This window comes from Lactuca serriola, chromosome 7 (assembly GCF_051521515.1).
Source record: "Lactuca serriola cultivar US96UC23 chromosome 7, Lser_US96UC23_V15, whole genome shotgun sequence".
NCBI lineage: Eukaryota > Viridiplantae > Streptophyta > Magnoliopsida > Asterales > Asteraceae > Lactuca > Lactuca serriola.
In genome coordinates, this window is record NC_136414.1 from 51,690,770 (window position 1) to 51,703,390 (window position 12,621).

Genomic DNA, 12,621 nt, shown 5'->3' on the forward strand with positions numbered 1-12,621 from the left:
GAAAAAAAAAAGTAGAGATGATGTTGGAGAGGATGTATGTAATAGACATTATTCTTCAATTTAGTTTTTGTTAGTAATAAAATTTAAAAATGATTGTCAAACATAGTTGAGAGTTGTTTTTCCTACATCTTCCTAGAGGAATTATGATGTAAGGAAGAAGACATTTAAATAGGAGCAGGGACAAGGGTTTTTGGGCTTGGATCGACGGTGGTTGGAGAATAAGGGTAGGTTTTGTAGATGATGGTGAGAGTGAGGTGGATGGACTCTTTCTAAGTTTTGTATTATTAAAAATTATAAATAAATAATAGAACTAAATATTGGAGAATATAAAATAACCATTTTATATAAACCAAGAACAAGATTTGTTGTGCCAACTTTTAAAAATTTGGAATAAAACTACAAGTTTGAGTAAACATAAGAAACAATTCCAATAATAATATCCCTTATGTTTCTATGGATTGGTTTGGGATTCATTTTTCATATTTGGAAATAGAAATGTGGTTTGGAGTTGTGGGGGAACGACAAGGCCTTAGGCCTAGAAGGTACCACATTCAAGTTTATCAAGTAGTTTTGGGACATTCTTAAATTTAATATCTTTATATTTATAATTTTTTTTAGGATATAGGTATCTTGAGTAAATGATGCAACGTGTCGTTTATGATGAGTTTTACATGAAATAACTCGGATATATTTTTATACATTTAAGGGTATATACAACCTATTAGATCTAGTCATAACACTATTGAAGTAACATTCTATTGAACAAAAAGAACCCTATAAACCCTAGTTAATTTTGAAATTCATAGAAGAAGATTACACATCTTTTGATTGTTGTAGTAAACAATTAAACAATCCTTCTTGAAAAAACTCTTAGAAGCTAGCACCAGAAATCTCATGTCTCTAATGGTTCACACCCAAAACCCTAGCAACTAGGAAAATTGAAGAGAAGAGACAGGATGGACAAAATTTCGGCTATGGTTTTAGCTATTGGAGTGATGGCCAAAATTTAGAGGCTAATATTCACTATTTATAGCTGATAGGAAAACCCTAGATAACCCTTACTTGATTAAATAATAGTATCTTAAATCAAATAATTATCTGGTTTCCTAATTATCTCCAAAGGATATTCTAGAACCCTAAGGAAGCCTCTAATTTTCGGCCATCCTAGGACTATTCTAGAATCCCTCTTTTTTTCAACTATCGAACAATTACAACTTAGGTTCTTGCACTTTTAATTAATCTAATTAATCCTATAATTAATTCCAATTAATTTCTGATTAATTCTTAATTAAAGAATACTATTTCTAGTTAATATATTATTGTCATAACATATTAATAAATTCATTAATTTCTATTTATTAATCATATAATAAATCAATAAATCAGTCTCTCTCTCTCTCCCTCTCTCTCTCTCTCTATCTCTAAAAGTCATCATATTCAACTACCAGGTTTGAGGGCAACCCAAAAGGACTTTGTTAATAATTCAAGTATATAATGATTTAGTTATTGGCTTAGACACCTAATCCAACAGTCTCCCACTTGGATAAGTCTATTACTATAATTTCCAGTATAACTTCTAAATTATCAACAAATGGTGCTTCCAAAAGCAACTCCAATCTCTGATTTGATCAGACATAGTAATAGAATTGGATAAGTCTATTACTATATATTCCTTCGTTCTACAGGATATCATATGAACACGAGACATGGATTAGAATTAATCTCATTATCCAAAATTATGTTTCTCGATTTCCTGATTTGTGATGATGTCATAAGGCTTCTAATTGAACACATCAATTTAGTCATGGCTGGGCCCAACACTATAAGTCAACACCAAATCACCGATGGGCCCAAAGATATCGCTTTTCCTGTTAGGGAAAAAGGAACGAATAAACTTTGACTCATATGCTTGTATCCTTTACTCACCAAATCACACATGACACTATGTTTTATAACATCAAGTTACTGATGCGTTTTCACAATACCAATGTACAACCGACTTGTAAATTACAACTCATATATCTCCATTTAAGATTATAAGACATTATCATCTCATAATTACTCCTGATATAACCCATAAAGTAATTCTCTGAGCTTGGGTTTATCCAATACTCAAATCTCCATTTTCTAAGTACTCATGAACATTGTAGCAACACAATTGCTATGTTTAAACTCATTAGACTATCTACAATCCAATTCATGACAGTCTTCATTCACTACTTACTTCTCAAAGTATGAGTGACTGTGGAATTTCGAATAATCAAATTATTTAGGAAGTAAAACATACAAAACGAAACACAAGAATAAATAATTGACAAAGGCAGTAAACAAACTCATAAATAATCTTTATTATTTAATCATTAAAATCAATTACATTTATTCTATTACAAGTTTCAAACTAATCATCTCACTACTAAAACTAATATCATCTCTCAAACCGATGCTCCTAGCATGTTGACTATGTTTAACCCTACTCAAAGCCTTTGTGAGAGGATCTGCAAGATTATCTTCTAATGAAACTCTCTATACAATGAGATGACTTTCTTCAACTCCATGTATGATATAATGGTACTTTCTGTCGATATGTATTACTTTACCATGATCTATTTGTTCTTTGGTTAAAGCAAGTGTTCCTTCATTATCGCATAAAAGTTCCATTAGCTCCTGAATGGTCGGAACTACTTCGAGATCACCGACGAAATTCGTCAGCCAGTCCGCTTCCTTTGTGCTTCACTTGTTGCTATGTACTAGGATTCACAAGTCGAATTAGCCACTGTGTCTTGCTTGGAACTTTTCCAAGTGACTGCTCCTCCATTTAAAAGAAACACCTAGCCAGATTGAGAACGAAGATTATCTCTATCTGTTGGAAAGCTTGTGTCACTATACCTAATTACTCTCAATGTATCACTGCCACCAAGGACTTGAATCAGATACTTTGTCCTTCGAAGATATCAGATAATGTTCTTTACTACTTGTGACATCCACATTTTCACGGCCAGAAAAGACCGATTTTGTTTATGCTTTATAAAAATCAGAGTACCTCTTTTAATAAAAATGTTGCGAAATTTGTTCCCAGTAAAACATGATAAATACATTATCAAATCATTTCTGAAGAAAAGTATTTTTTTATTCATTTAAAACATTTGGGATGTCATCGTCAATATAGAAACATAAGCATAAACATAACTTACATTTATTTACACTAGTGATCTACATCTCTTTTAAATCTCTCAGTGTAAAGTAGCTTCGTATCGACACCTGTGATACAAATAAACTGAGTGGGTCAGGTTGGGAAACCTGGTGAGTACATAGGGTTTTCAACCCACAATAATATAATTATTATGTTTAATCATCAAACAGTTAACCCAATTACCCATCCCCATTTTCTTCTTTAATCTTAAGGATCTACCCTAAGAATAAGCTATTTATCGTTCATTCATTCCTAAGGATTTTCCTAAGGAATAGGTATGAAGTCCATTGTTGTCAATGACATAGCTGTCAAGCACAGCTGCTAGTTCTATCACTTAGGCGCACCTGCCATAGTTGTGACATTCTATATGAGACGCTTCTGCAGGTATTGTCCTTTAGACGCTACTGTCAAGGTTATAATGTAATCTATTAGGCGCAGCTACTGATATTATCCTTAGAGCGCAGCTGCTAGGATGTTTATCGTAGATCAACAACATCTACAGGTTGTCGCGCAGCTGCCAGTGCTCATCTATAGGGTACTAGGTCCATTGCTGCCAATGTTCACCTATAGGGCACTAGGTCCATACCACTAATATTCCTCTATTTCAGCTTTCACCCCTCGTACTTCATCTACCCATGTTTTTCCCAACATATTTTGTAGATATAAAAATACGTATACAATTTAAAACATTTAAAACATGTATAAAAATCTCTCACCCAGCATAGACAGCAAGTATTCAGACAATATGCACACATAGCACGTAATTTATATTAAATACTTCATATCTATGTGTAAGATGAAAGTAACTATGCACTCACTTGGTAAGGTGGTGAGTCGGCACTCGGACAACACTTCGTTACCCTTAAAACAATTATCCCTTGACGAAACCTAGTATCGTTACCACTAGAGTTTAGTCTAACGTTTGACGAGACTAATTTAATAGTCTAGCTATTATTACTGTTATATAAGCGTTAACAATACTTATATAACCTATAATAATAGCCCAAATACTCCTTATAAGGTCCTAATAACATTACTATATTGAAACATAAGCTGTACTAAAGATATGGTAGACATAGCTCACTTACAGCGGTTTTTTTTTTGCAAAAACCGGGCTTCGCTGGAGCAGCATTCCCGAGCCGAAAGGCTCTTTTCTCGGGGCTTCCTTCGGGTGCTAGAGGGTTTACCTAGGCTTTTAGGGGGGTTAGGGAGCTTAGAGAGAGAGAGAGAGTATAGAGAGAGAAAGAAGAGGGTTGACGGGTGAGGAAATGAGGGAACCCGACACCTCTATTTATAGCGGTGCTGACTGATGGACTCGCCGAGTAGGAGGACCTACTCGCCGAGTTGGGGCATGTGGCAGCCTTCTGGTGGTGCCATGTGTCCAATTCTAGTGGTGTCACGTCACCCCCTATCGCGTATAAGCCTTCACACTTAGAAAAATCATAACTCTCGCATACGAGCTCTGTTTTTAAAGTTCTTTTTTTTTTCAACGCGTAGGTAAAATCAATATCTACAACTTTCATTTAGATTCCGTCGGCTAATTCTCGAACGATCTCAAATTTAACAGTAGGAGGCGTTTAGACTGTTAAATGACCGTGAAGAATTCGTAACTCCTTCATACGGAATCTGTTTTCATCTATCTTTTTACCGTTGAGTTCCTATTAATGAGATCTTCAACTCTCATTTAGGTCGCGTAAGCCAAAAACCGCTTGAACTAAAATTCGAGTTTTGGGTTGTGCACTGTTAAGCCAAATCTTAGAAAAATCATAACTTCCTCATACGAAGTTAGATTTGGGCGTTATTTTTTTATATGTTCTCGGTTTAACATATACTACAACTTTCTTTTAGATTGCTACGGCTAAAAGTCGCTCCATCGTAAATTTTCAATTTACGCTTCCCGGTGTCGTGCCGGTTTTGCCGTAAAAGTTTGACGGGCCATAACTTCTTCGTTATAACTCGGATTTTGGCGTTATTTATATGTACGGAAACCTTGAGACATATTATAAAACTTGGGTAAGACTATTTATTATAAATAATATTTTGTCAAAAAGTCATTTTCGACACTTATTGTCTCTAAATTGATTAGCCCGGATTTGCAGGCGTTACACTACTGTCTAATGAGCTCTATCAGGATTTCCTTGAAAGCGATTGACCGTGCTTAAAGAAAATGACACATCAAAGCGAGTACATGTCATAGCGTACATGATCGATCCTACAACAGAAGCATATGAGACCCGACTCATTTCTGCTATCTCTTCATATGTACTAGGGCTTTGAGTCTTACTCAACTTGGCATTACTCTGAATAGGTAGCTCTCATTTCTTGGAATTGTCCACACAAAAACATTTTAGTACCTTATCCAAGTATGTACTTTGACTAAGACTAATTAGTCTTTCCTTTCTATCCCTTAAGATTCTTATCCCAAGAATATAGGCTGCCTCTCCTAGATCCTTCATAACAAAACACTTTCCAAGCCAAGAATTTACTTCTTGCAAAGTTGGAATCTCGTTTCCTGTAAGGAGTATGTCATAAACATACAATACTAGAAAGGTTACTATACTTCCACTAGCATTGACATACACACAAGACTTATCTTCACTCCTAGAGAAACCAAATTCTTTGACTTTCTCATGGAAGCAAAGATTCCATATACGAGACGCTTGTTACAATCCATAAATGGATTTCTCAAGCTTATACACTCTATTAGGAAACTTTGCATCTACAAACCCTCTGAAGGACTCATGTAAACATCCTCAGCCAACTTCCCATTAAGGAAAGCGGTTTTGACGTTCATCTATCATATTTCATAATTATGAAAAGCAACTATGACAAACATTATCCTAAAAGAATTTATCTTGGCTACATGTGAGAATGTCTTATCATAGTTAATCCCTGCGGTTTGAGTAAAGCCCTTCGCAACCAGTCATGCCTTGAAAGTGTGTACCTTTCCATCTATGTCAGTCTTCTTCTTGAAGATCTATTTGTAATCAGCTGTCTTCCGACCAGGTTCTTGATCAACCAAATTTCAGAATTGGTTAATCATGCATGGACTTGATCTCGCTATCCCATTGCCCCTTTCCACTTGGAAGCTTCAGGCCCTGCCATTGTTTCCTTGTAGTTAGCTGGATCATCCAAATTTACTAGTGCACAATCACTAAAAATGGGTCACCTCTGTAGTTATATAGAAACCACAGAACTCAGGTGGCATGCTAACTATACTAGACCGACGAAGAGGTAATGATTTATCAATGGGTTCAATAGGATTCTCATCCTTTGGTTGAGTGCTAGTATCTTCTAAGGTTCCTTCACTGGGTGACCCTTGAATCTTTTTAAGGTCAATTGTACTCCCACTGTCCTCTTTACATATGAGCTCTCTCTCACTTCTAGGTTCTAGCTTGTTATGAGTATCTCGTCTAATTAAAGCTTAACAACCCAAAGCCTTGATATGTGCTAATGTGGCAACTTCCCTGTCCACATCTCGTGAGGTGTTTTCAGAACCTTCTTAGTATGGACAAAATTGAGGATATGGGCAGCTGTCTCTAAGGCATACCCACTAAAAGAAGGTAAGAGAAGCTCAACTCATCATAGAATGAACCATGTTTAACAAGGTTCAATTACGCCTTTTATCCACACCATTAAGTTGTGGTGTTCTATGAGGAGTTAATTGTGAAACAATTCCACAATCCTTAAGAAATCGAGGAAATCGATACTAAGATACTAACCACCTCTGTCAGATAGGATCATCTATATCTTTCTGCCTAGTTGATTCTCGACTTCATGTTTAAACACTTTGAAGTTTTCAAAGGTTTCTGATTTATGCTTAATTAATTAGATAAAACCATATATGGTATAATCATCTGTAAATGTCACATAAAATTGATTAGCATCCCTTGTGGTGGATCTAAAGGTCCCACACACATATGTGTGTATGATATCCAACAATCCATCACATCTTTCACAAGATCCAATGAAAGGTGATTTTGTCATCTTCCCCAAAAGACAAGATTCACATTCATCATCTGGCCTTAAGTCAAATGATTCCAATACTCCATCCCTTTAGAATTGGACGATGTGTTTCTTGTTAATGTGCCCAAGACGACAATGCCACAAACATGCTATTCTAAACCATTAGACAAAATAATATGGAATACACTATTTCCTAAGCTATAAACACAAATCACAGTTTCATACACACCATCACAAGTTAAAACTTCAAACATAAAAATGTCATTCTTATAAACCAAAATCGATCCATACATATCGTTAAATGAATAACGAAAACCTTGTCTAAGAAGTGCATGAAAAGGAATAATGTTTTGCGTCATTTCTGACGAATAGAAACAATTAATAAAATCTAATATACCATAACTACTAAGCATAAGACTATAAGTTCCAATCTTGGTAACATGAGAAGATCACCTATTGCCTATGATTAGATTCATCCTTCTAGGATCCACCTCTTCACTTTCTCTTAGTCTCTGTAACTCAAAACAAATTTGAAAACCACATCCTATATCAAGGTTCCAAGAATAAGCAGGGTGTGAGTTATTAGTTTTAATAATGTAAATACCTGCCAATGATGGCTTTACTTTTCCATCCTTGATGTCCTGCGAGTACTTGGGACAATTTCGTTTCCAATGGCCCTTATCATTGCAATAGAAACAAATAGCCTATTTGGGATCACTGATAGAAGTAATGTTAGAACTGGACTTTGCTTTTGGGGCATTGTTAGACGACCCAACATGGGCCACGCTCTTCCAGTTTTTCTTAGTAGCACCTTTCCTTTCCTTTCCTTTGTTTTTCCCAATAGTAAGGATAGAAGCATTAGTAGAGTTAGGAGTTTGATTCTTCTTTAGTCCTAACTCAACTATTTGCAATAGGTTGTGTAGTTGGGTCAATATGGTCTTTATGTTGTTCAAATGATAATGCAGAATGAACTGATCATAACAAGGAAGCAAGGAGTTAAGGTCCAAGTCAATGGCCAACTCCTCATCGAAATTCACATTAATCCTTTCAAGGTGCTCCACATATCTTTGCATTCTTTGCACATGGTTGCATACATAATCTCCTTCCTTCAACTTGCAAGTCATTAAAGTTTTTACGACCTCATACTTTTCTTGATGAGCTCTCTTGTGAATCTTTTCCACATGATCCAAGTTCATATTGTATGGCCAATAGTCCACATATAACCTTTTCAACTTAGGAATCATTGTGGCAACCATTATGCAATCAAATTTAGTTACATCATCATAGTGTTTCTTGTAAGAGTCTGTTTGTTTAGGAGTAACATTGGCCTCATCGATCTCAACGATTTGTTTCTCAAGGACATACTCTTTGCCCTCGTATCGAAGAGTCATCTTGATGTTACACATCCAATCATTGTAGTTGGTGCCATCCAATGTCACCTTGGACATGATCGAGAGGAGTGAAAATTTTTGGGAAGAGTTTTGAGAAGCAAAAGCATCACCAGGAATAAACATATACAGAAAAAGAAGTTTTAGTTAGATGATATAATTCCTTAATATTTTAACTTGTAATTAATATTTAAGTTTAGGATCCAATAAAACATTTCACAACCAAGAAGAGGGATGTCGTAATCTTATTAAAGATTTATGAAAGGTGGGTAAAATTAATTCTCCAATTCGAACTATGAAATTCCTATATCTTTTGAGATTCATTGAATCTTATCAATGACATGATTAATCTCAGATTATGCTCTTCTATTTATAACTGGGATGTCGAGGATCACAAACAAGATGTGAACAACCATACAAATATGATTGGCACTCTTGATATCATTTATCATCTCTAATTAAGGTGCCAGTTAACCACACACACTCCATTAACAATGAAAATTTTTTAGATGCCCGTTATTACTCTTTATAGTCACTATTAGTGTCCAGGTTAACCACATGCGCTCCACTAACTACATATAAAGTATAATGTACAATTTTATGGATAAATATACTTTTCACATGTTTACTAAAGTTGTAGCATGTTGGATATAGTGTCTAAGTCCATAACTATATTTGATATGTACTTGACCTGACCCAGCATGGTCCATTTGGGTTGCATGGCATTGCAACACTTGGATAGAAAAAATGAGAAAAAGGACACTTAAGGTTTATTAATATATTATAAGTTCTAATATATTAATAATATTATTTAATTAGTATTGGTCAAGAATTAATTTAGAATTAATTTGGTGATCAAAAGGAGACTAATTAAATATATGGGGTTGATTGTGTAAATCATCCATTCTTATATAGTGGGCTAATGATCCATGGTTTATGGAGTTGGGCTAAAACCCATAAGGTGCTCCATGGATAGTCCATGGGGGTTATAAGCCCATGGATCATGGGAAATGAAAAGCCATGTCAATTAGGGTTTACATGTGGTAACCCTACTTGTGACACAACTATAAAAGGACCCCATAGGCTTCCAAAATCGGCATAAAGTGTAAGAAGAATAGGGCAAGCCAATTTTGTGTCATAGTGAACTTCTCTCAAGTTATTCCAAGTGTTGTGGTGTTATGTGAAGCATTTGAGGAATCACATTTGGGGTGCTAGGCTCACAAAGTCATCAAGGAATCCAATCTACTAAAAGGTATGTTATTCTACTTGATTTTTGTATTACAAGTTCCCCATAACATGCTATTTAGGATGTAAACCTTGGAAAATCAAATTTGCATGTATATTAGAGAAGACATAGATCCGAGGTTTCTAGGGTTGCATGTACACCATAGGAGTGTTAGAATTCTCAAAACCCATCAATGGTATCAGAGCCTAGGCTTGTTTTCTGTATACTTGATGCAAACTGCTTGAAAAAGTTGAAAACTATTCACTGTTCATATGAACTTGCCGAGTCCATGGGGGGACTCAATGAGTCCATGAGTAAATTCATCCTACTCGTCGAGTAGGATCATGGACTCGACGAGTAAAAGGCCCTGTGAGCAGATTTTCGAGTTTTACTGTTGGAAATGGACTAGGATCATTACCCTAAACTATTTTGGACTTATAAAATCTGTTTTTTGAAGTGGTAATGATTATGTTAATCCATATTCAATGGTTATTATCAAATTTCAAGTTTTATATTTTTTAATATGATTCTTGAAATTGTTTGATATGAATGTTTATACTTATGTGTTTTAGAAGATCATAGGAATTATGTGTAACTTGCTTGTTAGTATGATTCTTGATTTTAATGCCTAATGATGGAGTCCATAACTTGTCCTCAAGTTATGGATAACCGAAAGTAACTTCTTTAAAAGTGTTATTAAAGAATAAGAGGTTACATAAAATGAAGAGTCTTCATTTTAATGGACCATTAAACTCATAAGCTATGAAATGAGAAGTCTTGAATAGTTTCAATACTTGCCCTTAAGTTTTGTAATTTGTAAAGTCTTACACCCTAATACTTTAATTCCAAATTGAACCTTAGGATTTTAAAAGTACAAAATTCAACCGTTATACTATTATTATATTAAAAGTTTGAATATATAGATATGTATAAGAATAAGTCAGTCTTACCGTTAGTAGGCCTCATTCACGAAGCCAGTTTATAAAGGGGGGGGGGGTATAAGGTTACTGCCTATAAAATGGCAGTTTAAGGGGTGTCCACTCTCACCCACTGCTTCCTTGACTGGTGGAGGGTCGTTATCCGAACGGGTAGGATAGGACCTTAATGCTCATTAAAAGTATAATGAAATTATAAACTATACTTTAATAATTCCCAATCTTAGTTACTTTAGGAAAATGTGAAATAGGTGCTAACCCATGAAATTACACTTTATACCTTACCAAGTTGTTAGTGGAGCGCGTGTGGTTAACCAACACACTAACAAGGACTAGTAAGAGTGGAAAATGGTAACTTAATTTTATCATAGATTGGTGGAGCGCGTTTGGTTAACCAACACATCGATTAGGTGATAAAAGTTAAGGGTACCAAGTCAATTTGCATGGTTATCCACACCTTGTTTGTGATCCTCGGCATCCCAGTCACAAACTTGAGAGGGAACAATCGAGATTTAAACATGCCATTGAAATTTCAATGTATCTCAAAAGATCTAGGAATTTCAAATCCAATAAAACTTAATAATCTATTTCGTTTTTGTGGTGGAAACTGGTAAATCGTCATTTACCTACCTTCAAATATTTTATAGCTTGGATTACGACATCCCTCTTCCAACTATAAATAGTTTGTTGGATCCTAGCCTTAATATTTCATTTAGGTGACTTATTAAGGACTCTTTATCTAATAAAACTTGTCTTTCTTTCTTTCAGATGTCTTCCAAGACTGCTACTGGCTCAAACCCTACAGGCTCTTTTTCCCTAATGAACTTGTGTGGGAAAGTCACTTTTGATGGTTCCAATTTCAATGAATGGATTAGGTGTTAGGTTTAGATCAATCTAACACTCCTAAGTGTACATGCAACCCTAAATACCTTGGATCTATGTTTTCTCTATTATACATGCAAATATGAAATTTCCGAGGTATTCATCCTAACTAGCATAATAACATTGATTCATATGAATATATCAAGTTAGAATTACATACCTCTTTGATGTAGAATGTCTTCATGCAGATTGAGTGCCTAGTGCCCAAAGTGTGACACCTCAAATGGTTCACACAACACCAAATACACTTGGAATAGATTAGAGAGAAATCCACACTTCATAAAATCGGCTAGCCCTTTCACATATACTCTAGTGCCGATTTTTTCACCAATAAGATCTTTATATAGTGTCATAATTAGGGTAAGCCCTAATTGTCATGGATTTCCATTTTCTTGGATCCATGGGTTCAAATACACCATGGAGCATCCTATGGGTTTTAGCCCAACTTGATAATCCATGGAGCATTAGCCCACTATACAAGTATGGATGATTTACACAATCAACCCATATATTTAATTAGTCTTCTTTTGATCACTTAATTAATCCTAGATTAATTCCTGTTCAATACTAATTAAATAATCTTATTAATATATTAGAACTTATAATATATTAACAAACCTTAAGTTTTATTTCTCTCATTATAGTCTATCAAAATGCATGATGCCATGCAACCCAAATGGACCATGCCGGGTCGGGTTAAGTCTTACCAATTATAGTTATGGACTTAGACATTAATCCAACAGTCTCCCACTTGGATAAGTCTAAAACTATTATTGCAAGTATGACTTCAAGAACCGATTGACAATCGTAGCTCTCAAAATCTTCTGTCGAACTCTGACCTTGCCGATGATCTCTAACCTTTGTCAATGACTTGTCCATTAGATAAGGGATTGTATATTCCTCCATTCTAGATATCATATGGACTGAGACATGGATTATAATCATTCTCTCTGTCCATTTGTCGTTTCCCGATTTCCGATTTATGACGACTGACTAATTGAACAAATCAAATCAGTCTAGGCCCGGCCGAGCACT

General features: G+C 35.2%; 1 protein-coding gene across 1 annotated transcript; it reads right to left on the minus strand.

The window, feature by feature from the left end:
- Positions 1 to 7,860: 7,860 nt before the first annotated feature.
- LOC145063963 (uncharacterized) lies at positions 7,861 to 8,604 on the minus strand. Its single transcript, XM_079011511.1, has one exon. It carries the CDS (start codon positions 8,602 to 8,604, stop codon positions 7,861 to 7,863), a length of 744 nt encoding a protein of 247 aa, XP_078867637.1.
- Positions 8,605 to 12,621: the final 4,017 nt, after the last annotated feature.

Excerpts from the sequence above, each read along its gene's own strand:
- LOC145063963 (XM_079011511.1), bottom strand. The coding sequence starts at position 8,604 with ATGTCCAAGGTGACATTGGATGGCACCAACTACAATGATTGGATGTGT.